General features: G+C 39.6%; 3 protein-coding genes across 5 annotated transcripts; all 3 read right to left on the bottom strand.

The window, feature by feature from the left end:
* LOC116335037 (chemokine XC receptor 1-like) overlaps positions 1–27,321 on the bottom strand; it is a 78,279-nt gene that overhangs the window by 31,405 nt on the left and 19,553 nt on the right.
* On the bottom strand, positions 1,304–3,678 carry LOC116313541 (chemokine XC receptor 1-like). Of its 3 annotated transcripts, none has more exons than XM_039602280.1 (3): positions 3,602–3,678; positions 3,345–3,464; positions 1,304–3,180 (listed from the first exon to the last, which is right to left on the bottom strand). In XM_039602280.1, the coding sequence occupies exon 3, from the start codon at positions 3,168–3,170 to the stop codon at positions 2,199–2,201; it is 972 nt and encodes a 323-aa protein (XP_039458214.1). In that variant the 5' UTR covers positions 3,171–3,180; positions 3,345–3,464; positions 3,602–3,678; the 3' UTR covers positions 1,304–2,198. The 3 variants fall into 3 exon arrangements, with proteins under 3 accessions (XP_039458214.1, XP_039458212.1, XP_039458215.1); XM_039602278.1 differs by having other exon boundaries at positions 1,304–3,177; XM_039602281.1 differs by having other exon boundaries at positions 1,304–3,177; positions 3,345–3,460; positions 3,602–3,612.
* On the bottom strand, positions 14,171–17,088 carry LOC120434350 (chemokine XC receptor 1-like). 2 transcript variants are annotated; one of them, XM_039602257.1, is made up of 2 exons: positions 16,854–17,088; positions 14,171–16,432 (listed from the first exon to the last, which is right to left on the bottom strand). In XM_039602257.1, exons 1-2 carry the CDS (start codon positions 17,054–17,056, stop codon positions 15,454–15,456), a joined length of 1,182 nt encoding a protein of 393 aa, XP_039458191.1. In that variant the 5' UTR covers positions 17,057–17,088; the 3' UTR covers positions 14,171–15,453. The 2 variants fall into 2 exon arrangements, with proteins under 2 accessions (XP_039458191.1, XP_039458192.1); XM_039602258.1 differs by having other exon boundaries at positions 14,171–17,088.

The raw sequence follows: 27,321 nt of genomic DNA, 5'->3' as shown, positions 1-27,321 counted from the left end.
AAAAAATAATATTTATTATTTAGTGACAATAATTACATAATGGTAGTCCCTCTTCAAGAACATGATTTACATATTCAAGTCTTGTCAGCAAATAACTACTGAGTAACTGAAGTAATGACGATATAACATTATTACATCATTAATAGTTAAAGCTGTATCAATCAGGTTAATGTCATGAACTGAATTAATAAATGCATTGTGTTACAAATACATTAGTCACATCTTGATGAAAACAAATGCAGTTTAGAAGCATCCAGAAATAATCCTGGGGCCTGAGAAGGGGCAAATGACAACACCCAAAGTCCATCATGGATAAGAGCTATTGTATAAGATGAGGCTCAAGAAATTAAAAATCACACATAGCAATGTTTTTCTGCTCTTTTTTTTTTAGATATTTTTTTTTTCCATTTGGCCTGAACAACTAAAGAAGCAGGATGTGCACTGATCAGCATGAAGGCAAGAGATAGCATCTGTGCAAGAAATTAAGCAAAGCATTACTAGAATAAATATTCATTCTGATACATAAGCAAAGCAACACCTAATACATATCCCGTTAAAACAGAAAGTTAAGTCAGGTGTAACAAAAAGGAACTAACTAATCAGACAACATTTCTTTAGTTCAGGAAATTGTGGTTGCATTTCATTATAGAGAAGGAGCTGTCATAAACTGCAAGATAAGCAGACTAAATGTTGAATTGAGGCACGGCCTGTGAAGGGAATCATGTTTCCATGGAAGCCTTGTTGTGTGCTGTTTAAGAGACTTTTCTCTTTTCAGAGGGCTTTATTCTTGTACCATTATCAGAGAGATCAAGATCATTTGGTACTTTGACTATTGTACTATTCAAGAATCTGCTTGTTGATCTGGCTATAACTGCAAACCACTAAATTCAGATAGGCTGTTGTTTGTGTGCTGATTTTTTTTTCTAAAACCCAGTTCCCTGTTTTCTGTTTGATGTCATCGTGGGACCACCATGTGAGCGCTGATATTTAGACCACCAAACAGGTGGTCCTCTGATTGCGGGCACGGTTGTCCTGTTTTCTTGTTTATGCAAAACAAGACAAAACAAAATTTTCAGCCCAGGTTGAATTTCAGATTGGAAGTGAAACGATAATTCAAGTGAAATGAAGTACGAAGGCATATGATTTAGTCCACTTTTATTTACATATATATTATTAGTTACATTAACAAGAGGAGAGGAAAAAAGAAGAAATCAGATTCTTAGTTGGTGTGTGTGTGTGTGTGTGTGTGTGTGTGTGTGTGTGTGTGTGTGTGTGTGTGTGTGTGTGTGTGTGTGTGTGTGAATTAAATTGAATACATTCTTATTTCCCCTTCTACATATTGTAATGTCTAAACTTCAGAGCCCTGCATTAAACAGTTGTTCTTATTAGAACTAGGTCCCCTCAAAAGCTGATTTGTCCTCCTCTGAGCTTTCAAATTCCTGCTCTGATGTCTGGCCTTCCTCCACCTACTGCCCCTTATAGCTGTCCTGAGTAAAATAATGTCTGCCTCATCCTGCCCTCTACTTCCTGAAGTATGGACATTGGTTGAACATGCGAGGTACTCACACTTCTTTTGGAAGGGGTAAAACTATTGTGCATTTCTGAAATCCTACTAAATCAAAGTTAGGACTTGGAAATTGAAGAAACAACTTGAGTTTAAGCAACAGAATCATGCTATCTACAAAAACGTATCACTTAACCTCCTTTGTAGCCATAAAATCTGGAAGTTTCAGTTTCCACCATTTTGAAAAGAACATACAGAAGGAGTCATGTAGCAGTCTAATACTGTTTTTCCCTAAAGTTTAAGTAACTGGACACATATTGAATTGTCTATTAAGTACAATTCATTTGACTTTTCACATTGTATTTAAGGTTCTGGTTATCTAGTTAAGGTTGACTGATATTTCTGTTACATCAGTGTCAGCATTTCAATAATTTTAAAGCATGTTTATCCCAACCTTTACACTTTTTGTGAATTAAAAAAGTAATTTGTCATATCTACTTTAAAATAAAGGTATAAGTAAAAATACACCAGATATTGTTACTTTTACAGTCCAAGTTAATCTAATTACTGCTCTCCGTTTGCCTCAGGGACTGTGTTAATACACTTACACTTCAAAGTACTTTTAGACTCTGTCAGCCCAAGTCAATGTTTAACTTCATTAGTGACTGTCAACTGATTAGTTGTGCAGTTCCATCTAAACAGCAGAGCTCTGCAATGTGAAATGTTGTGAAGTGTTGAGGCTGCTGCTTCTTTCTCTCTTCTTCCTGTTCACTTTTTCACAGCGCAAAAGATTCAACAGATGATTTCGCAACTTCTGTGAGAGCATATACAGCAGAGGGTTCATACAGCAGTGAGAATAGGCAAGCATTTCACAAATATGGTAGGCAACTTCTAACCGTTTCAGTACATTACAATCTTTGTTTGTATTGAGAGACTTGATTAAAAGCATAATATGGTATGGCCCCCAGCAAATGAAAAAGACTGCAACAATACACAACAGCACAGCCACAGTCCTGAACTTCTTTCTGTTTAAACCTTGCAAAACTTTCATGAGGATGGCAGAATAGCAGAAAATAATGATGGCAAATGGGAGGAAGAATAGCAGTGACACTTGGAGATAACGTCCAAGCTTGTCTTCAGATTCATCCCCGCAATAGTTAAAACCATCCCAGCTTTCAACCTTTACTTTCATTGCATCACTCATTGACGCTGAGATGCTGATGACCCAGGCAGCTATACAGGCACCGATTGCACACCTCTTCATTCTGGCATGGCTGATCGGCCAGTTGTGCAGTACAACAGTAGTAAAACGATCCACTGTCATAGCAGTCAGCAGAATGACACTGCTGTACAAACCAACATCGAATCCAGCAGTGATAACTTTGCAGACAAATTCCCCAAAGACCCAGTGGTGTAGGTGATCAACAGCCCAGAATGGAAGTGTGATGGTGAAGATCAAATCAGAGCAGGCCAGGTTCAGGATGAAAATATTTGTCACATTTTTCAGATTCTCGTAGATGAAAAGAACACATAAGAGGAGACTGTTGCATGTGATACTGAAGATGAAGATCAAGATGAAAAGGGGACCAGTGATGGTGGGAACATTAGTATCACAGATGTATTCAGCATCACCACTCGTTCTGGATGTGGATGTGAAGTTTGCCATTTTCAATCTTCTGGAAAACATACATATGAAATAAAATGCAATCAAACACAATGATTGACCAGTTTTCTCTAAAGTGACAGAAACTGTTGATTTTGGTTCTAGTTTTTGTATATTATATAAAACCAAAGTGACTAAAAAAGTATCAAATTTCAGAAAACAAACGCAGCAACTTACCGCAAACATCAACTGTCAAGTCTTCTGCTGAACTGCCCTGTGATTCATCACAAAAGCTGTGCAATGTTCTTCGGAAAACTAATAGTTCCTGTTTATTTCACATTCATTCAGAGATTCTGCCTTAACAAAAACCACATCATGAAAAAAAAAATTCAAAGTTAACTTGTGAAACAAATTGTCACATGAAAAATGAAACTTCATCAAATTAAACCTGACAAATAACTGTCTATATGCATGTTACATTCCTCTAAACTTACCTCAATCTCAGGTCTTCTGTTGAATTTCACTGTGGTGAAAAACGTGTGATGTTCGTGAGATATCTGATAGTTTGTCTTGTCTTTGAGCTAGAGTACCACCCTAACGAAAGCCACACTGTGAAGAAAAAAAAAAGCAAAAAAGCTTGAGCAATCACTTTTTTTTACATTGAAATGAAATGAAACAGTGTTGAATGTATGGGGGGTTTTTTCAAAGCCATCTAATCAAAACAGACTCATAAATAAATAAATGTAACTTTTGTTTTGTTTTGGGGGTTTTTTAAGCATGAGGATATTGATGATCTAAAATTAGAAAAAAAGCAGAAACCCCAGTATTCTGTTCGAAAGAAAGTATTTCTTACTGAAAACATGTAAACATGATATAAATACAACTAAATATGAAAACATAAAATCCAACACAGATCATAAAAATGGTGTTGATTTATGATATCTCTAATGCTATGTAAAGCATAAAAAGGTAGATGAACATAATAAAAGTGCTAAAGTAGTACAGCAGCAAGGCTCTTGATGAGGAAGCAGATAAGAAGAGGAAGAAAACTAAACATGAAACAAAACATGTTACACATCACTGTGGTTAAAAAGAAGCCTCACACTCTTATTCTGTTTTTTTCTGTTAGACCCTTTACAGTAGGGCCGCACTGTGACCCCACCAGCCTGATTTGTCTGAGATCTTGTCACCAGAAATTTTCCATTGTTATAGAGCCTGAATATTTGAGTTACTATAATAGTTTTGGCAGCAAAAACCATCCATCCATCCACCCATCCATCCATCCATCCATCCATCCATCCATCCATCCATCCATTTTCTTCCACTTCTCTGGAGCCGGGTGTTGGAGTGATTTTGTGCTGCAGGCACACTTGCATGTAACATTCTGGTTTCCTTATTTAGTAAGGAATGTTTACTTCCTGCCATTTATGGGCTCACCTATGCTTGAGTATGGTGGACCATTAAAAGGGGTTAAGCCATATACGGGGTGAGGGGAGATGACCCTTTTTATGACTAGGGATGTTGTTAAAACAGTTGTAACCAGGAAGTTACGTATACAAACACACACGCATGCACACACACGCATGCACACACACACAGTGCCTTAACTTTTATGACACACCATATGGGTTTTACAATGGGGTGTTTGTGTAACTGTTGTCACTGAATAAAAGGCTGCGAGGGGAGACTGGAGTTTTGAAGTTGGCTGGGATCAGGTGGGGAGCTTGTAGCTCCAAGATCCTGACCAGACCGGCTTCCCTTCCATGTTAAAATGAATTGAGCTCTGATTATCTTGCTTTGTTCACGGTAAGAAGTCTCTGAACTAGCGAGGCCTGCGAGTGCAGACCTAACACCGGGTTGCAGGCACAGCAGCCAAAGCAGAGAAGGCCAGACCTGTCTCTCCCTGGCGTCCTCCTTTAGGTTATCAGGGGAACACCAAGGCATTAACAGGTCAACCAAAAGGTATATTTTCTCCAGCATGTCCTGGGTCTGCCCCAGATTCTTCTTCTGGTGGGCCAAAACCACCTCAACTGCATCCTTTCGATGTGGAGAAGATAATCGGAGCCCCTTCCAGATGGCCAAACTTCTCACCCTGTATCTAATAATAATAATAATAATAATAATAATAATAATAATAATAATAATAATAATAATAATAATAATATGTCTGTGAAGGTTCTCAGTCATCCAGGTCATCGTAGTCAAAGGAGTTTGCAAAGAAAAGCGTCTGACTTCTTTAAGTTGCTTTTCAAGCAACTTAAAGAAGTCCAGACGCTTTTCTTTGCAAACTCAATAATATTAATAATAATAATAATAATAATGTATACTTTATTGATCCCCGTGGGGAAATTCCTCTCTGCATTTAACCCATTCACTTACTAAGGGAGAGGCCAGCCATCCTTTGGAGAAAGCTCATGTCCACCACTTGTATCTGCAGTTTTGTTCTTTCAGTCACTACCCAAAGCTCATGACCATAGGTGAGCGTAAGGACGTAGATTGACCGGTAATTCAAGAGCGTCACTTTTACGCTCAGCTATCTTTTAACCACGACTGCATTGTTGTAGCTGCAGCACCAGTCTGTTGATAGGTCTCTCGCCCCCCTCTCCCCTTAGCTCAAACCAATTTTTAATAATCTTCGCTAACCAGCAAAAGTTAATATCTGCCATTAGCAGCTGCCACTCCCTTTTAATGTTGTTTTGTTGTGTTAATCCCAAATTATTAAATGTTTCTAGAATACTGGAACCAGATCTTTGGTCACAGCAAATCTCAAGTCCCTTATCTCTTAAATTTGGCTTGAACAGCTAAGCCTCTTGACTATGTTTGTAGGTGCCAGTCACTTATTACAACTAATTTTCTAACATAAATATTTTTAAGTAATAGAAGTAGATCTAATCGGAGATGAGTAGAAGTTTGGGTCTGGGTCCCAGTGGGTCTGTGATGCAATGTTTATGCGTTTGGTCTTTTATTTCTGGTTTCTTTAATGTTCTGAGGTTAAGATTGTGTTCCAGGTTTTGTTTCTTATTATAGTTGTAATTGCTCTCTGCCACAGGTGTCGAACTCCAGGCCTGGAGGGCCGGTGTCCTACAGGTTTTAGATGTGTCCTTGATACAACACAGCTGATTTAAAGGCAGCATGTTTTGAAGTTCTCCAGAGGCCTGGTAATGAACTAATCATTTGATTCAGGTGTGTTGAACCAGCGTGTTATCGAAAACCTGCAGGACACCGGCCCTCCAGGCCTGGAGTTCAACACCCCTGCATGCCTACTCTTTGTAATGTCAGGTTTTAGTTTGGTTATCTAGTTTTTAGGTTGCTTGTGTTGCCCTCATTTCTGTTATCATGCTTCCTTGTGTTGATTCCTGTGCAGTCAGTTTTGACCCTGTGTTTGTTTCCCTTTACCTCAAATTTCTCTGTTTTTAATCTGACACGAAGAAATGCCAGAGTACATCTACACCACAGGTTTCAAACTCCAGGCCTCGAGGGCCGGTGTCCTGCAGGTTTTAGATCTCACCCTTGGTCAACACAGCTTCATTGGATTTTGATAGCATTCTGTTATCTCCAGGAACATTCAATGGAAGAGCAGCATGAAAATGCACATCTTTACCCGTACAAATCTTTGACTTAAAACATTAAAAAGAGAAAAATAGATTTGGATGACTTCAAGTGATTATGCAAAAGATGTGACATTAAATAAATACAAACTGTATTGTATGAAAGTATTTAGAATAGCAGCACTAAATACATATGAACAGTATTAACAGAAAAAAACATAAAATGTACAAATATTCTGGTGTAAAAAAGTAAATATGTTAATAGATAGTGTTATGTATACACAATTCGGGTTATTGCACATAGAATTTGGTGCTGCACAGTGGTGGTTTATAGAGGGAAATGGGAAAATGGGGTGGGTGGGATACAGTGATACTTGGAGATAATGTCCGAGGTTGTCATTAGATTTATCGTAACAATAGCTAAAACCATCCCAGCTTTCAACCAACTACTTTCATTGCATCACTCAGGGATGCTGAGATGCTGATGACCCAGGCAGCTACACAGGCACCAGTTTCACATCTCTTCATTCTGGCATAGCTGATCAGCCAGTTGTGCAGTATGACAGTAATAAAACGCTCCACTGTCATGGCAGTCAGCAGAATGGCACTGCTGTACAAACCAACAAGTACCAGTCACTAATTTTAAGACAAATTCCCCAAAGATCCAGTCATGTAAACAATCAACAGTCCAAAAAGGAAGTGTGATGGTGAAAATTAAATCAGAACAGGCCAGGTTCAGGATAAAAATACTTGTGATATTTTTCAGATTCTTGTAGATGAAAAGAACACATAAGAGGAGACCGTTGCCTATTAGACTAATGATACCAAGATGTAGAAAGTTCCAGAAAAAATTCCAAATTCAACTTCCCAAAAATATGAGACATGATCGCTCACTTTCTGCAGCTGATGTGAAGTTGTTCACAATTGTCAAGTTTTTAGAAAACAGAAACACAAAACTAGATATTTCAAATTTAATTAAACACATTAATTGAGCACTTTTTGTAAAACTACTACATTAGGTAAACCATGAAGAGTAATTATGTACAGAATCTGGAGTAAAAACAAGTAGTGATCACAACTCTGAACATCAGCCGTCATGTCTTGTTTTGTGTTGCACTGCACTGTGGTGAAAAAGCTGTGATCGTCTTGAGATAACTGATAGTTTCTCATACTCAGTGAGTCATAGAGAGGCAGGGTTAACAAAAAACCACATAATAAAAATAAATAAATAAAACCCAGGAAGCTTTTTTGGAGGTTGTGAGATACCCAGTACACACAGCATTTATGAGGTAAGTGAAAGTTTATTTAAAATGTTTTTCTACTTTAGTTGTGGCAGCTTTTCAGCTCGTGCTCAGAACACACAGATGTGCAAGCACACACACACACACACACACACACACACACACACACACACACACACACAAACACACACACATATATATGTATATATATATATATATAGTGGAAGACTCTGCAGTGTGATGTAGAAGTATTTATCTTTTTGTCCTACCCCCTTAATGTAGCATGTGCAAGGCACATAGTGCTTGAAAATATGGAAAAACAAACAAGTGGTTTGCAGGTGGACACATGACAGAGGGTGGGAAAGTGAGAGCAATAAGCGTGTCTGTGCTTAGATTATAATAATGTAACAGTGTGTGTGTGTGTGTGTGTGTGTGTGTGTGTGTGTGTGTGTGTGTGTGTGTGTGTGTGTGTGCAGGTCAAACTGACTCAATCAATGAGGCAAGGCAACACTAAAAATGGATAAATATTCATTGTGCTGTATAAGCAGAACAACAACACCCAGTATATTTCCTGTTAAAACTCAGTAAGGTGTAACAGTATAGAAATATAACTGCAAAAACCGTACAATGATAAAGTGCATAGTGTAAGGCTGTTTTGAGAGCAACTGCTGCTAAGCCACATACTAGCTAATCAGATATCAGTTCTCTTGTTCAGGAAAATGTGGTTGCATTTAATACAGAGAAAGAATTGGTTGTAATCTGTGAGACATGCAGACTAAATATTGAATTGAGGACCCACATGCAGTGGAGTGAGTGAAGTTTGTTGAAATGTATTGGTGATGTCTATTGTATTCATTAATCATGTGGCGTGGCAAACAGAGCAGTCAGTTGGAGTTGAATATGACAGGAAAAAAATGTATTCATGCACTGTAAGGTAACACTGTATCATCTCCTGCAGGACGGGCTGCACATGTGATAGTGTCACCATTTTTCTTTTCTCCTGTTGTCGATCTTTCTCCCTAGTTTGTTTTAGGGAAAGGGCCATATTTTAAAAAGGATTATTTTATGCTTGGGTTTGTGTTCATGTCAATTGGGCTAGGGGCAATATTATTTGGGCATTGTGCAATCCCTAAGTAGGGAGCTAACAACTCATAGGAATCTGCCCTTGCAAGTGTTTGTGATGAAATGATTTGTTGTGTCTAGTATAATTTAGTTGCAGTGGTATAAATTATTTCCTCACGGAAGCACATAGTGCATCCAATAAGTGTCCCTGTGGTATCGTATTTATTTGCAGTGGATTTAGTTAAAAACAGCACCTGTGAGTTTCCTGTTAGTGACATTGAGTTATCAGGTGATTGTTACATATTTTTTCTTTTGATCTCTCTGGTGGATTGTGGTTGGTGGCTCAGCTGCAAGGGAGAAGTGGAGCAGCGGGTTCAGGGTGTGGTGTCAGGAAGGGAATCATTATTAGTCGGTGTTAATGACACTGAAAACACACCTATCCTTGTGCTTTTTTTCTTCCTTTTACTTTTTTCTCCTTCTTTTTTTCCTTTCTTGCCTTAGGGGGATACACACTGGTTACAATCTACTTGCAAACAGTTGCAGTGTGTACGAATGTGATCCTAGCTCTGACTTGAAAATTTGAAACATGGAAAAAAAACAAGAATGACTGATATAATATAAGACAGATATGGGAAGTGACTAATTTTCTATATCTCCAGTACTATTTACAGTATAATCAGTGGTGCAAAATATGTTTAAAACAAGATTCACTAGCTGGGCCCACATCCTGATTTTAGGTTTTACAGTGTTTTAGTAGATAAAGGCAAATGGCTTAAGCATGAAAAGACTGGCAACACGGTGATGATAATTTTTTTTTTGAAAATAATAGATGGCACAAGCTGCCAATCCAGTGCTGGAAAAGTGAGCTGCTGTATTTTGCAAAGGAAAGTTAGAGAAGAGATAACCTGGTATCCCAGTGCAAAAAGCTTTCTGCTGCATTTGCAAATGAGAGATAGAGAGAGAGAGAACCTGCTGTCTTAGTGATAAAAAAAAAAAAAACTTACTTCTTCATCTTGCGAATGAGTACCTGGCATCCAGATGTTGCATATGAAGGATCAATGCAGAAAAACTGGTATCCCAGTAGTATTAAACTTGATGCATTTGCGAATAAGGGATAGAAGGAAGAGAACTTGGCATTCTGGTGCCAAAAGTTTGCTGCTGCATTTTGCGTAACAGGGATAGAGGGAAGGAGAACTGGCCACCCGGTGCATATAATTTGTTTTATTTATTTGGGCTTCTTGGATTGCCTAACGGAAACTGATGAAGCAGAGCTGTGTATTTCTTTGTCTAATGTACTGATAGAAAAAAGGGCGATTGTAAAAACGACAACAAACAGCTTGGAGATTTGAGGGGGTTCATATTCTTTCAAATCTTGGTATATAGTGATTAAACTAAATGATAAATGGCAAGCAATAAGCTACCCAAATGAACAGTATAAATAAAGTGCTACTATTTCTGACCAGTGTGTTTGATTGACAAATACCAGGTAGAGGAAGAGTCAAGAAAATAGATGTGAAAATGTTCTTGCTAAATTGGCATTGTAAAGCTTGACTATTAGCAAATGTTAAACAGTGCAATGCTTATATAAGCTGATATTCGTACTCTTAAACATGTGGATATTGTAAGGAGCCACACAAAGAAAAGTGCTAACAGTTATCCCTAAGCTGTTACTGACTATTTATTCTCCTCTGCTTCAGTATTATCCATATCCATTCTGTGGACATAATATAATGTAATGATAAGGAAAGGTATGAGGAAGAAAGGGGAAATTTCCATGTAGATGTCAAAGAGTTTGTTGGTTTTTAATGATAGTTGGCAATGCCAAACTGTTTACAAACACTTTCAAATCACCAAATTCAGTGACTCTACTACTCAGACAGAATAATGCTTGCAGCAGCACACAGCAGCCACATCATAGTGCTAGCTGCTTGAACACCTCATTCTTGAGGCCTCGGCAGACAAACAGAAAGGCTGAACCACAAAAACATAGTAAATCCAAAGACAAGGTGTGCAGTCTCAGATAAAAATCCCTGTCCCTACTCCACAGACCCACTCTCCAAAAGTCCCGTCATAGAGTTCATTACAAGCTGTTTCATGCAGAGGACGAAAATGGGGAGAGCAGCAGCATAGTGAAGTGCTGATTTCTCCATGTGTAGCTCAGTTGAGCTGCTTTCAGTCTCATATATGTATAAAAAAAAAACACCCATCTCGCCCCTGCGGGCGGTTTATCCTTCAAGCTCGGGTCCTCTACCAGAAGCCTGGGAGCTTGAGGGTCCTGCGCAGTATCTTAGCTGTTCCCAGGACTGCGCTCTTCTGGACAGAGATCTCCGATGTTGTTCCCGGGATCTGCTGGAGCCACTCACCTAGCTTGGGAGTCACCGCACCTAGTGCTCCGATTACCTCTGGGACCACCGTTACCTTTACCCTCCACATCCTCTTGAACTCTTCTCTGAGCCCTTGGTATTTCTCCAGCTTCTCGTGTTCCTTCTTCCTGATATTGCTGTCATTCGGAACCGCTACATCGATCACTACGGCCGTCTTCTCCTGTTTGTCTACCACCACTATGTCCGGTTGGTTAGCCACCAGCATTTTGTCTGTATCTGGAAGTCACACAGGATCTTAGCTCGGTCATTCTCCACCACCCTTGGGGGCATCTCCCATTTTGACCTCGGGACTTCCAGGTTATACTCGGCACAGATGTTCCTGTACACTATGCCGGCCACTTGGTTATGGCGTTCCATGTATGCCTTGCCTGCTAGCATCTTGCACCCTGCTGTTATGTGCTGGATTGTCTCAGGGGCATCTTTACACAGCCTGCACCTGGGGTCTTGCCTGGTGTGATAGACCCCAGCCTCTATGGATCTTGTGCTCAGAGCTTGTTCTTGTGCTGCCATGATTAGTGCCTCTGTGCTGTCTTTCAGTCCAGTTTTATCCAGCCACTGGTAGGATTTCTGGATATCAGCCACCTCCTCTATCTGCCGGTGGTACATACCGTGCAGGGGCCTGTCCTTCCATGATGGTTCCTCGTCTCCCTCCTCTTTCTTGGGTTTCTGCTGCCTGAGGTATTCACTGAGCACTCGGTCAGTTGGGGCCATCTTCCCAATGTATTGTGTACATATATGTATATATATATATAGAGAGAGATATATATATATATATACTTCAGTTACTCTGTAGGTATTTGCTGACAACACCTGAGGCTGTAAATCATTGTCTTGAGGAGACACTATCATTATGTAGTTATTATCACAAAATAATAAATATTATTTTTGAATTACTTTTTATTTTGAAACTGCCTGTTTATTTTATTGTGTTTTATTGTATTTTTATTTTCTATTATTGCACTTTTACTCTTTTTGAATACACAGCGCTCTGTGAATGTTTGTCTGTGTAAAACACTTTACTTACTTGATACTATGAATATATATATAAAAACAGCTTAAAAAATCTGTTTAGACAGGCATTTGGGTAATGTTTGTGTCTAATATGTTGTTTTGTTTGACATGCTTTTATACTTCCTTTATATTGTTATATTGTTTGTTTGATATGCTTTTATTATTCCCATGTGAAGCACTTTGTAATAGCTTCTTGTTTTAAAAAGTGCTATATAAATAAATTTTACTTACTAGTAGTTCACAACATATGTAGATATGACAAATTGTATTTTTTAATAAACAAAAAGTGTAAAGGTTGGGATAAACATAAAGGGAAATGCTTTCAAATTATTGAAATGCTGACACTTATGCAACAGCAATATCAATCAACCTTAACTAGATAAACAGAACCTTGAATACAATGTGAAAATCCAAATGAATTGCTAACAGTGAATTAATGAATTGCTACATCAAGCTCCATCTATGCAATCTATATGACTCCTTCTGTACTTCTTTTCAAAGTTATGGAAATTGAAACTTCCAGATTTTATGGCTACAAAGGAGGTTAAGTGATAAGTGATTTAGTAGGATTTCAGAAATGCACAAAAGTTCTACCCCTTCCAAAAGAAGTCTGAGTACCTCACATTTTCAACCAATGTCCACAGTCCAGGAAGTAGAGGGCAAGATAAGGCAGAAATTATTTTACTCAAGACTGTGGAAGGGAAGTCAGTCTTACAGCTGTAAGGGGCAATAGGTGGAGGAAGGCCAGACATCAGAGCAGGAAGGTGAAAGCTCAGAGGAGGGCAAATCAGCTTTTGAGGGGCCTTAGTGGGGACCTACCAATAATAATAAGAACAACTGTTTAATGCAGGGCTCTGAAGTTTAGACATTACAATATGTAGAAGGGGAAATAAGAATTCAATTTAATTCACACACACACACACACCTCTTGTTAATGTAATTAATAATATATATATAAATAAAAGTGGACTAAATCATATGCCTTCATACTTAATTTCACTTGACTTATCGTTTCACTTCCAATCTGAAATTCAACCTGAGCTGAAAATGTTGCTATGCATAAACAAAAAAGCAGGACAACCGTGCCCGCAATCAGAGGACCACCTGTTTGGTGGTCTAAATATCAGCGCTCACATGGTGGTCCCATGATGACATCAAACAGAAAACAGGGAACCAGGATTTAGAAAAAAAATCATCACACAAACAACAGAAATACTCATTTCTGAAGGTAGCATCAAAACTGAAAACACTCTGGGACAGAAACATTCTTCAGCATATCTGTGGTCATTGCATGACCTAAAATCTGAATTTAAGGGTTTGTAGTTATAGCCAGATCAACAAGCAGATTCTTGAATAGTAGGCAATCAAAGTACCAAATGATCTTGTTCTCTCTGATAATGGTACAAGAATAAAGCCTTCTGAAAAGGGAGAAATCTCTTAAACAGCACACAACAAGGCTTCGATGGAAACATGATTCCCTTCACAATTCAACATTTAGTCTGCTTATCTTGCAGTTTATGACAGCTCCTTCTCTATAATGAAATGCAACCACAATTTCCTGAACTAAAGAACTGTTGTCTGATTAGTTAGTTCCTTTGCAGTGATACTTCATTACAGTTACACCTGACTCAACTTCCTGTTTTAACAGGATATGTATTAGGTGTTGTTTTGCTTTTATCAGAAAGAATATTTATTCTAGTAATGCTTTGCTTAATTTCTTGAAAAGATGCTATCTCTTGCTTTCATGCTAATTAGTGCACATCCTGCTTCCTGGTTTAGTGGTTCTGGCCAAATATTAAAAACAATTTTAAAGAAAAGCAGAAAACATTGCTATGTGTGATTTTTTATTTCTTGAGCCTCATCTTATACAATAGCTCTTATCCATGATGGACTTTGGGTGTTGTGATTTCCCCCTTCTCAGGTCCCAAGATTATTTCTGAATGCTTCTAAACTGCATTTGTTTTTTATCAAGATGTGACTAATGTATTTGTAACACAATGCATTTATTAATTCAGTTCATGACATTAACCTGATTGATACAGCTTTAACTATTAATGAATTAATGAATCCTCATTACTTCAGTTACTCTGTAGTTATTTGCTGACAAGCAGACCTTTATGTTTATCCCAACCTTTACACTTTTTGTTTATTAAAAAATACAATTTGTCATATCTATATATGTTGTGAACTACTAGTAAGTAAGTAAAATTTATTTATATAGCACTTTTTAAAACAAGAAGCTATTACAAAGTGCTTCACATGGGAATAATAAAAGCATATCAAACAAACAATATAACAATATAAAGGAAGTATAAAAGCATGTCAAACAAAACAACATATTAGACACAAACATTACCCAAATGCCTGTCTAAACAGATTTTTTAAGCTGTTTTTTAAAAGAAGCCACAGAGTCGATGGTGTGTTGCGGGGGAGGTAAACTGTTCCACAGTATTGGAGCAAGGGTTTGAAAAGTGCGATCCCCCTTTGTTTTCAAACGGGTCCGTGGAATCATCAGAAGACCACTCAGTGGATCTAAAGATCCTCTTTGGAGAGTAGGGATGAAGAAGCTCAGTGATATTTAGGTGAGGCCCTTTACTAGGACATAAACGTAAAAGTGAGGATTTTGAACTGATATCTGTACCCAACTGGAAGCCAATGCAAGGATTTTAACATGGGAGTGATATGGGAGAATTTATTACTGTGGGTTAAAAGCCTTGATGCAGCATTTTAGACCGCTTGAAGGTGATTTAGGGAAGCCAGACAGGAAAAGAATGCGTTACAATAGTCTAACTGGGAGGAGATGAAGGCATGGACAAGCATCTCCATTTCAACTTTGGAGAAGAAAAAGAAAAGTTTAGCAATATTTCTTAAATGAAAAAAGCAGGAGCGGATCAAAGACTTGATATGAGCATCAACAGACAGAGATTGATCAAAAATTATCCCAAGATTCCGTGCTGTAGCTTTTATCGAAAGCTACTGCTTTTGTTTGCCTCAGCGAGTGTGTTAATACACTTACACATCAAAGTACTTTGACTGTATAAGCCTGAATCAAGGTTTAATATCACAAGTGACTTTTTAATGGATAGTTGTGCAGTTCCATCTAAACAGCAGAGCTCTGCAATGTGAAATGTTGTGAAGTGTTCAGGCTGGTGCTTCTCTCTCTCTTCTTCCTGTTCACTTTTTCACAGCGCAAAAGATTCAACAGATGCTTTTGCAACTTCTGTGAGAGCATATACAGCAGAGGGTTCATACAGCAGTGAGAATAGGCAAGCATTTCACAAATATGGTAGGCAACTTCTAACTGTTTCAGTACATTACAATCTTTGTTTGTATTGAGAGACTTGATTAAAAGCATAATATGGTATGGCCCCCAGCAAATGAAAAAGGCTGCAACAATAAACAACAGCACAGCCACAGTCCTGAACTTCTTTCTGTTTAAACCTTGTAAAACTGTCATGAGGATGGCAGAATAGCAGAAAATAATGATGGCAAATGGGAGGAAGAATAGCAGTGACACTTGGAGATAGCGTCCAAGCTTTTCTTCAGATTCATAATAGCAATAGTTTTTACCATACCAGTGTTCAACCTTTACTTTCATTGCATCACTCAGGGATGCTGAGATGCTGATGACCCAAGCAGCTATACAGGCACCGATTGCACACCTCTTCATTCTGGCATGGCTGATCGGCCAGTTGTGCAGCACCACAGTAATGAAACGATCCACTGTCATGGCAGTCAGCAGAATGACACTGCTGTACAGACCAACAAAGAATGCAGCAGTCACGAATTTGCAGACAAAGCCTTCAAAGACCCAGTGGTGTAGATGATCAACAGCCCAGAATGGAAGTGTGATGGTGAAGATCAAATCAGAGCAGGTCAGGTTCAGGATGAAAATGTTTGTCATATTTTTCAGATTCTCGTAGATGAAGAGAACACATAAGAGGAGACTGTTGCCTATGATACTGAGGATGAAGATCAAGATGAAGAGGGGACCAGTGATGGTGGGAACATTAGTATCACAAAGGTATGCAGCACCATCACTCACATTGTCAGATGTGAAGTTCGCCATTTTCAGTTTTCTGAAAAAGAAGAAAAAACATATCTACAAAATAAAAAACAGTTAAACACAATGACTGAGCAGTTTTCTCTAAAATGACAGAAACTGTTGATTTTGGGTCTGGTTTTTGTATATTATATAAAGTCAATGGGATTAATAAAGTACAAAATTTAAGAAAAAAAAAACACAGCAACTTACTGCAAACATCAACTGTCAAGTCTTCTATTTAATTTTACTGTTGTGAAAAAGCTGCAGGGTGTTCTTTTGAAAATGAATATTTTTTTCAGATTAATTCAGAGATTCTGCCTTAACAAAAACCACATCATGAAAAAAAGATTAAAAGTTAACTTGTGCAACAATTTTTCACATGAAAAATGAAACTTCATCAAAATTAAACCTGACAAATAACTGTCTTTATGCATGTTACATTCCTCTAAACTTACCTTAAACTCATGTCTTCTGCTGAGTTGCACTGTGGTGAAAAACCTGTTATGTTTGTGAGATATCTGATAGTTTGTCTTGTCTTTGGGCTAGAGTGCCGCCCTACCAAAAACCACACAGTGAAAAAAAAAGCTTGAGCAATCAGGGGGTTTTTTTCACATTGTTTCGTGTTCAATGTTAAATATATGTTTATTTTTTTTTCCATAGCCGTCTAATCAAAACAGACAAAAAAAACCCCAAAACAGACAAATGTGACTTTTTCCTATTTTGTTTTTTTTTTAAAGCATGAGGATATTGATGATCCAAAATTAGAGAAAAACCAGAAACCACAGTATTCTGTTTGAAAGTAAGTATTTCTTACTGAAAAAAGTGTTATAAATACATATAAATATGAAAACGTAAAATCAAATGCAGATCATGAAAATGATGTAGATTTATGATATCTCTATTGCTGTGTACAGCATACAAAGGTAGATGAATAAAAGTGCTAAAGTGGTACTGCAGCAATGTGTTACGGGTCCCAAAGATGAAGACCACGATGACAAATATGTTACCTGTAAAAGCAGGTGAAGAGCGGAGTAAGGAAGACACGATACGTCTCTGCTTTCCTCCAGAACGTGTCTGAGTCTGATTTATTTCACACAAATAAATGCTATATAACACTAAACATGAGCTTCCAATACACTAATCAGCTGGTTCCTCATTCACATCAATTACATTTACTTATTTCACAACCTCAGTGAAATATACTCTCTGTAACTGGTTCAGTTTCTCAAATTCACACTTCTTTACATAACAGTTACATTCCTTTACCATATCAATAAACACATCACATTACAGTGTCTTACTGGCTAAACAGTTATATTCAATAACAGCATCAGTAAATACATCACATTTGTTTCCTTCAGTAATTTACTGGCAAAATCACTATTTAGTGTATCATGAAACCCAGCTTATTTAATTAACTGTGAATGCCTCTGTTAGCTACACAGAGTTGCTCAGAGTGCTTGTGTTATAGCTAATCTACTCAGTCACTTTAACTTAACTATTAACATTCACATCTCACAGAACTGGTTTGATCAGAACATTACAACACATTTGCACAGAGCATAGGAGCGTACTGACTCTGCTTCACGAGCGCTCTACTTAACGAGCGGGCTCCAGCAGTTCCAGCAAGCATTTCTTCAGATCGCGACGCGGCCGCACGGGACACTCCTCTGGTTTCTCCCGTGTTTACATATAAATAACTCGGGCGGACCGCCTTAACTCTCTCATTCACGTTAACGTGGGTAACCATGGTAACAATAAACAAAGTTTTCGGTGCGAGCACCATTTACCGACCTGTAAAAGCAGGTGAAGAGCGGAGTAAGGAAGACACGATGCGTCTCTGCTTTCCTCCAGAACGTGTCTGAGGAAGCAGCGGAAGGTGGGCTCCACTTACTGCACCCTGAAACCCCGGAGCAACCACCAAAGTTCCGCCCTCACTGCTTTCTAACATAAAATGAATTCCTGCTACATGGATTTTCCATCCTTTTAAAGAAACTGAAAACAAATACATATAGTAATGAAAAATGTCCCGTTACATGAGTGTTTTGCACAAAACAATATTAATGTGGTCATTCCCTCACAGGGGTGCCACAAATGCTCTTGATGAGGAAGTAGATAAGAAGAGAGAGAAAACTAAACATGAAACAAAACATGTTACACACCACTGTTGTTAAAACGAAGCCTCACACTCTTATTCTGTTTTTTTCTGTTACACCTTTGCAGTACCTTGTAGGACCACACTCTGACCCCACCAGCCTGATTTCTCTGAGATCTTATCATCTGCATATGACACCAGAAATTTGGTATTGTTGTAGTGCTTGAATATTTGAGTTACTGTAATAGTTTTGGCAGCAAAAACATCCCTCTGTCGTTACATCCATTTTCTCTGGAGCGGGGTTACAGGGACAGCAGTCAAAGTAGAGAAGGCCAAACTTCACCAGCCTATTAATCAACCAAAGACCAAGACAGACTTTTAATTCATTTGAAAGCCTGATGCTTAGCCTTGTTCACCCTAGCTGCAAAATTAAAAAAACAGTCTTATTTGTAATCATCTATCATCCACGTGGGCACTACACAGAGTTTCTGTCTCATTTCTTAGACTTTTTATTTGGTTTAGTGCTCAGCTGAGATAAAAAAATAATTGTGGGTGATTTTAACATCCATGTAAATGCTAAAAATGACAGCCTCAACACGACATTTAATCTGTTATTTGAATCAATTGGCTTCTCTCAAACTGTAAAAGAACCCACCCACCACTTTAATCACACTCTAGATCTTGTTTTAACATATGGCATAAAAACTGAACATTTAACAGTGTTTCCTGAAAACCCTCTCTTGTCTGATTATTTCCTGATAAAATTTAAATTTACAATAATTGATTACACAGAGTAGACTTCATCACAGTAGATGTCTTTCTGAAAGTGCTGTAACTAAGTTTAAGAATATAATCCACCCACTGTTAGCAGCTTCAATGCCGTGTACCAACATAGAGCAGAGCAGCTACCTGAACGCTACTCCAACAGAGGTCAATTGTCTTGTTAATAATTTTACCTCCTTACTACGTATGACACTGGATACTGTAGCTCCTGTGAAAAACAGAGCCTCAAATTAGAAGTACTTGACTCTGTGGTACAATTCTCAGTCTAAAGCAGAGAACTTGTAAGCTGGAGAGGAAATGCGGTGTCACAAATTTAGAAGATCATCATTTAGCCTGGAGAAATAGTTTGTTGCTTTATAAGACAGCCCTCCATAAAGCTTCAGCACTGTAGCCAGGCTGACAAAAAGTCAGAGCACTGTTGAGCCAACCATTCCTTTAACTAGTAATGACTTTATGAACTTCTTCACAAAAAATTTTTTAACCATTAGAGAAAAAATTATCCACAGTCATCTCACAGATGTAACATTATCTACAGCTGCTTTCAGTACCACTGAAATTCACTTAGTCTTTTTCTCCAATTGATCTTTCTGAGTTAACTTCAATAATTACTTCCTCCAAACCATCAACGTGTCTTTTAGACCCCATTCCTACAAGACTGCTCAAAGAAGTCCTGCCATTAATTAATGCTTCTGTCACGATCCTGGGTCTTATGACCCAGTGTTTTGAGTTTAGTTTATTTGGATGTTTATATGATTAAGCTCATGAGTTTTTCTAGTTCTTTGTTATTAGATTCCCCTTGTGTCTTCCAACCCCTGTTAAGTCTCCCCTGCTCTTCATGTGTTTCATGTCTGTGTCTTACGTTGTCAAGTTCTGGTTGTCATGTCTGCATCTCATTATGTTTCCTATTTTATTTTGAAGAGATCTTGTGTTTGTATATTATGGTTTATGTTTTGAGTACTTTGTTGTACTGTTTCTTGTTTCCCTGGGTTTCATAGGTTTAGTTCTTTGGCTTTGTAATATGGCTTCCCTGTGTTCCATGTTGTGTCTACTGTGACCTTTTTGTACCATGTTTCGGGTTCCTATGTTCTGTCTCCCCAGTTGCTGTTAAGTTACATGTCTAGAGTTCAGTCAGTGTGTTTCCTGTTTTACTTTGAAGGTCCGTGTCTCATGTCAGTGTTTCTAGTTTTACTTCCCTTGTCTCGTCCAGCCTGATTACTCCCAGCTGTGCTCTCCTTCTGTGTCTCATTCCCTCGTGATCCCTCTGTGTATTTAAGTCCTGTGTTTCTCTTTGTCGGTGTCGTAGTCTCCCTCATGGCTGTGTTTTCCTGTGTGTTAGTGATCCATGTCCCAGTTTAGTTTTGTTATATTTTTTGTGCTAGCCTGCAATAAAGCAGTGTTTTGAGTTCACTTTTGTCTCGGTGAGTTCTGCGTTTGGGTCCTTCTCCTGCCTGCACACAGCCGAAACATGACAGCTTCAATCTTAAATATCATCAACCTATCTCTAATAATCAACCATGTACCACAGGCCTTCAAGCTGGCAGTAGTTAAACCATTACTTAAAAAGCCATCTCTAGACTGTCATGGTCCCCGTGCCACGCTGGCTACAGGTTTTGTTTTTGTTTTTTCTCTCTGGCTGTCCCTCGCTCCTCTCTGCCTGGGCGGAGCTCATTACAGACTCTTGCTGTTGGCCCATGCACCTGTATGATTGTCACCACCTGCTGCTGATGTGGCTGATTTCCCCAGCTGCTATTTAAGGCAGTGGCACAGAGCAGTTTGCCGCTGGCATGTTGAATCTCCTGAATATTCTCCTCCTGGACCAGATTATGGACCCTTCCTTTGTATGACGGCGTAAGTGGAGTTTTGGAGCGAGTGCGGCTGAAGAGGTGTGACTGTGCTGAAGAGGAAGCATGTGTGTGGATGACACCCCTCCCAACTCACTGTACATATATATAGCACTGAGGTGTTCCCCTTTGTTAATAAACTGTCTTCTTTTGTTTGCAAAGAACTCCTTCTGTGCATGAGAAGCCAGAATATGGACTCGTCAGACCAAGACCTAGACCCAATCCAGCGAGCCCTCGCGGCACAGGATGCGCTGCTGGTCCATCACGAGGCAGTGTTCTCACACCTGCTGGGCGAGATTGCTTCTCTAACCCAGGCAGTGGCTTGGCTTACACCGCTGGAGAGTGTGGCTGATCCACCCCCGCAACCCCCCCTCGCTCCAGAACCAGGCACCCCAGGTCTTTGTCTACCTGCCCCTGAGCCCTTCTAGGGGAGCTAACCAAGTGTGCAGGATTTTTAAAGCAATGCTCTCTGGTTTTTCATCAACAGAAACAGTTGTTTGGAGATGATGGAGCAAAAATTGCATTTCTTTGTTCAGTTGTTACATGACTGTGTGCTGCTGTGGGCTCAGGCGGTGCTTAAAGTCAATCCAGAGATAACCTATGGTGTTTTTCTTTCAAAGTTCACAAGTGTTGTTGAGAAGGGATCGGTGCTGAAGCAGCAGCTCATCGGTTGCTGAACCTGGTGAGTGCTTGTTTTGTGGCAAGAAAGGCCATTTTGTGGCAACCTGCCTGTCGCAATCAAAAACGGCGCGTCCACCAGTAAAGTTAGGAATACTAGTGGGCGAGCTCTCTCAAGATTCTCCTCCATGTCTTATGCTGCCAGCCAAAATAACAAATCAAACCATGGCTCATACTCTTTCACCTTTAATAGACTCCTTGGTCAAGAGCCAAGGTCGAATCTCACCAAACGTTTAAACTTAATCTCTGAATTGTTGCCTCACCCTCTACGTGTTTCTGCTCTGTCGGGACAGCGCCTACCAGACATCATTCACATTATGGAACCAGTTACCTTCACGTTATCTTGAAATCATCCTAAAACAATCAGCTTTTTATGTTTCAGGCTCCACCACACACGCCATTGGTTTTGGGTCACCCCTGGTTACAACAATCCAATCTTCACATCAACTGGAAGAGGGGGTATGTGTCTGGGTGGAGGGAGGAGTGTCACATGAACTGTCTTAGATCAGCCACTCCCCTTACTTCCACTGTTAAACCACCACCAGATCTCTCCTCAGTGCTGTAAGGTTATCATGACTTGACCCAGGTATGACTTGCCTGAGAAGAAGGACAAGTCGCTCTGTCCTTGCATTGACTTCCGGGGGCTAATGAAAATGACATTCAAGAATATATATCCTCTCCCGCTTCTCATGTGTGTTCGAACTCCTTCAAGGGGCCACCATTCGTAGCAAATTGGACCTCTGGAACGCATATCACAGGGTCAGAATCAGCACAGAATGGCACAAGATGGTGATGTATGGAAAACGGCTTTTAACACACACCTCGGTCATTTTGAGTATCTGGTGATGCCATTCGGGCTAACCAATGCCCCAGCTGTTACAGAACAGACTGTTTTGTAAAAGGGGAGAAATGTGAATTTCATGTTTAAACAGTGTCGTTCCTGGGCTACATAATTGAGCAGGGCAACCTCAAACCGGATCCAGTTAAAATAAGAATAGTGGAATGGCCGGAACCGGCCGACCGCCGTAAGCTTCAGAAGTTCCTCGGCTTTGCAAATTTTTATCGCAAGTTCATTAGGGATTTCAGTAAAATCGCCTTGCCTTTGACCCACTTAACCTCTCCAAAGGTCTCTTTTCAGTGGGATTAGGCTGCTCAAAAGGCCTTCACACAGCTCAAGGAAGGATTCACCACTGCACCCATCCTGGCTCAGCCCGACTTGCGACTCCAATTCATTGTGGAGGTGGATGCCTCCAACTCAGGGGTCGGCGCCGTTCTCTCACAAAAGCAAGAGGGTAAGCTATGGCCCTGAGCTTTTTTCTCTCGCCGCATCTCCCCTGCAGAATGCAACTATGATGTGGGAGACCTCTTGGCTATGAAACTGGCCTTGGAGGAATGGAGGCACTAGTTGGAGGGCACGGCTCAGCCATTCATTGTATGGTCTCAGGTACTGCATTGGGCTCACACCGCCCGCTTCACATGTCACCCAGGAATGCACAGAATAATCACCTTCCTCCAACACTTTTTCTGCTGGTCCACTTTATCACAGGATGTTCAGGAGTACGTCTCTGCCTGTTCAAACTGCGCCCAGAGCAAGCTGGGACATCAATCTCAGGCTGGCTTGATGCAACCTTTACCTACACCATCTCGGCCGTGGTCCCATATAGCTGTGGATTTTGTTACCGGCCTCCCACCGTCAGCTGGTAACACCACTATGACTATTTTTGGCTGCTTTCAAAAGCTGCCCACTTTGTTACACTCCCCAAGCTCCCAATGGCCCTGGAGATGAGTCGGCTGCTCACGAACCATGTGTTCCGCCTCCACGGCATCCCGGAGGACGTGATTTCAGATCGTGGGCTGCAATTCACTTGTATGTGGAAGGAGTTCTGCTCGGCTCTAGGAGCCAAGGTCAGTCTCTGCTCTGGTTACCACCTACAGAGTAACGGACAAAAGGAGCGCACCAACCAGGAGCTGGAGACGGCTCTGTGCTGCATTGATGCTTCTAACAAACCATCTGGAGCAAGCAACTGCCCTGGGTGAAATATGCCCACAATAGCCTGACGTCTACAGCTATGGGGCAATCTCAGTTTGAGGTCTCCCTGGGGTATTAACCTCCTCTGTTCCTGGCTCTGGAAGATGAGCACTTTGTCCCCTCTGTCCAGTTTCATCTCTGCAAGTATTGCCGGGTTTGGAGGGCCGCCCAGGTGGTGTTGCTGTGCACCAGGGAATGCAACAAATGCCTGGCCATCCGGCACCGCACTCCTGCCCCTGACTACACCGTCAATCAGAAGGTTTGGTTGTCCACAAGCTTCGTTCCTGTTCATACTGAATCAAAGAAACTCACCGTAACCTTCATCGCCTAAAGTTACCACTCAAAATGATTCACAATGTCTTCAATGTGTCTCAAATTAAGCTGTGTTTCTTCAGTCCAAAAATTCTTGAAAAAGTAGTTGTCAAACAGCTTATAGATTATCTTGAAAGGAATGGCTTATTTGAAGAGTTTCAGTCAGGTTTCAGAGCTCATCACAGCACAGAAACAGCTTTAGTGAAGGTTACAAATGATCTTCTTATGGCCTCTGACAGTCGACTCATCTCTGTGCTTGTCCTGCTAGACCTCAGTGCAGTGTTCGATACTGTTGACCATAATATACTATTAGAGCGATTAGAGCACACTGCAGGTTTTACAGGAACTACGCTGCAGTGATTTGTATCATATCTATCTAGACTCCAATTTGTTCATGTAAATGGAGTCTTCTTCACATGCTGAAGTTAATTATGGAGTTCCACAGGGTTCAGTGCTAGCACCAGTTCTGTTTACATTATACATGCTTCTCTTGCGCAGTATCATCAGAAAGCATGGCATCCATTTTCACTGGTATGCTGATGACACAACTTTATCTATCCATGAAGCCAGATAAAACACACTAATTAGTTAAACTGCAGGAATGTCTTAAAGACATAAAGACCTGGATGGCCGCTAACTTTCTGCTTCTTAATTCTGATAAAATGGAGGTTATTGTACTCGGCCCTGAAAATCTTAGAAATATGGTATCTAAGCAGATTCTTACTCTGGATGGCATTACCTTGGCCTCCAGTAACACTGTGAGGAACCTTGGAGTCATTTTTGAACAAGACATGTCCTTCAATGCACATATTAAACAAATATGTAAGACTGCTTTCTTCCATTTGCGCAACATCTCTAAAATTAGAAATATCCTGTCTCAGAGTGACGCTGAAAAACTAGTTCATGCATTTATTACTTCCAGGCTGGACTACTGTAATTCTTTATTATCAGGATGTCCTAAAAACTCCCTGAAAAGCCTTCACTTAATCCAAAATGCTGCAGCAAGAGTACTGACAGGGACTAGAAAGAGAGAGCATATTTCTCCTGCATTGGCTCCCTGTTAAAACCTGAATTGAGATCAATATCCTGCTCCTCACATACAAGGTCTTAAATAATCAGGCCCCATCTTATCTTAATGACCTTGTAGTACCATATCAGCCCCATTAGAGCACTTCGCTCTCACACTGCAGGCTTACTTGTTGTTCCTAGAGTATTTCAAAGTAGAATGGGAAGCAGAGCCTTCAGTTTTCAGGCCCTCTTCTTCTATGGAATCAGCTTCTAGTTTGGATTCGGGAGACAGACACTATCTCTACTTTTAAGATTAGGCTTAAAACTTTCCTTTTTGCTAAAGCATATAGTTAGGGCTGGATCAGCTGACCCTGAATCCTCCCTTAGTTATGCTGCAATGGGTTTAGGCTGCTGGGAGATTCCCATGATGCATTGAGTATTTCTTAGTGAGTGAGAAAGGTGACTGACAATGTGTTAATCAACCTCTCTGCATTGATTCATACTTGTTATTAATCTCTTGCGCTGTTCCACAGCATGTCTTTCATCCTGTCTTCCTTCTCTCACTCCCAACCAGTCGCAGCAGATGGCCCCGCCCCTCCCTGAGCCTGGTTCTGCTGGAGGTTTCTTCCTGTTAAAAGGGAGTTTTTCCTTCCCACTGTTGCCAAAGTGCTTGCTCAAAGGATGTCATATGATTGTTGGATTTTTCTCTGTATGTATTATTGTAAGGTCTAACTTACAATATAAAGTGCCTTGAGATGACTGTTGTGATTTGATAAATAAAACTGAATTGAAATTGAATTAAACTTTAATTGTTGTTATTTGTGTTAATCCCAGAGGATCAAATGTTTCTAGAATACTAGAACCAGATCTTTGGACATAACAAGTATCTTATCTCTTACATTTGGCTTGAAGACCTATACCTCTTGACTATGTTTGTAGGTGCCGGTCACTTATTACAACACATTTTCATACAACAAATATCTTTAAGTCATAGAAGTAGTTCTAATTTGAAATGAGTAGAAGTTTGAGTTAAATACTGTATGTGTTTGGTTTAATTCTGGTTTCTTTAATATTCAAAGATTAAGATTGTGTTCCATGTTTTGGTTCTTTTTATAGTTGTAATTGCTCCATGCTTACTCTTTGTAATGTCAGGTTTTAGTTTGGTTATTTAGTTTTTAGGTTGCTTGTCTACTCATTTCTGTAATCATGCTTCCTTCCTGGGTGAAGAAAAGAGCCCACCTGTCCCCTTGTTTTTTTCCCTTTACTTTAAAATTCTGTTTTTATTCTGAAATGAAGAGATACCTTAGTACATCTACACAATGACTTTCACTAACAGGTGATGATGGGTAGATGGCTCATCTCTGTACTTTGCTGTGAGTACAAACACCTCTCCATCAGATGCTGGCCAAAGTGATTAGTATAAGAAAAGAGGGACATGGAAAGTGGCAGATTTATATTTATGTTGCCGTTAATACTGTAGTATAATCAGTAGATATAAAAAATCATTTTACAACCAGCCTCATGCTGGAGCAGTAAATCAATAAAATAGAGCAGTTTGATCAGAAAGTACATCACCACTGTTAGAAACATGAAGAAAACTTGATGAAACACATATGAAACACTTATTTTCCTTATCTCAGGAAAGCCATTCCAGGAACATGTGGCCTCAAAGCAGCCTGAATTTACTGTGATCTTAGTATCTGTATGAAACACCAGGAATCTGGGATTGCTGTAAAGTGTCACTATTTGAGATACCTTCACATATTTACGAGCTTGAACCACTTCACAATATTATTGTTGCAACTGGCATTAACAAAAACTTTTTGTTGTTTATTGTTTTTCACTTGTGTAAAATCTAAAAACTGTTTGTTTTAATCCCAGAAGACAAGAAAACATTTCTGAGATACTCGAGCCAGCTGACCTGTTTCCAACAAGACCAGTGCTAATCATATCAACTATTCTAATGTTTAGCAGGTATAGTTTTACTTAGTTCATTGGTCTTTTATTATTTACAGATTAACTTGAACCAGGAGTGTTTGAATAACTTGAGTTATGAAAGTTTAACTAATGAATATTAGATCCTCATTTCTTCATTTAATCAACTGGAATTTCCTGACAAGGCCAGAACAATTAAATTGTGGCCTTGAGCAGTGACAATTATGATTATTGACCCTATA

Source organism: Oreochromis aureus, linkage group 18 (assembly GCF_013358895.1).
Source record: "Oreochromis aureus strain Israel breed Guangdong linkage group 18, ZZ_aureus, whole genome shotgun sequence".
NCBI classification, from domain to species: Eukaryota; Metazoa; Chordata; class Actinopteri; order Cichliformes; family Cichlidae; genus Oreochromis; species Oreochromis aureus.
This window is presented reverse-complemented; position numbering and strand designations above follow the sequence as displayed.

Excerpts from the sequence above, each read along its gene's own strand:
- LOC116313541 (XM_039602280.1), bottom strand. The coding sequence starts at position 3,170 with ATGGCAAACTTCACATCCACATCCAGAACGAGTGGTGATGCTGAATAC.
- LOC120434350 (XM_039602257.1), bottom strand. The coding sequence starts at position 17,056 with ATGGAAAAAAAAATAAACATATATTTAACATTGAACACGAAACAATGT. Across the intron at positions 16,433-16,853 it reads GCAGAAGACATGAGTTTAAG|AAAACTGAAAATGGCGAACT; the intron begins GTAAGTTTAGAG and ends CTTCTTTTTCAG.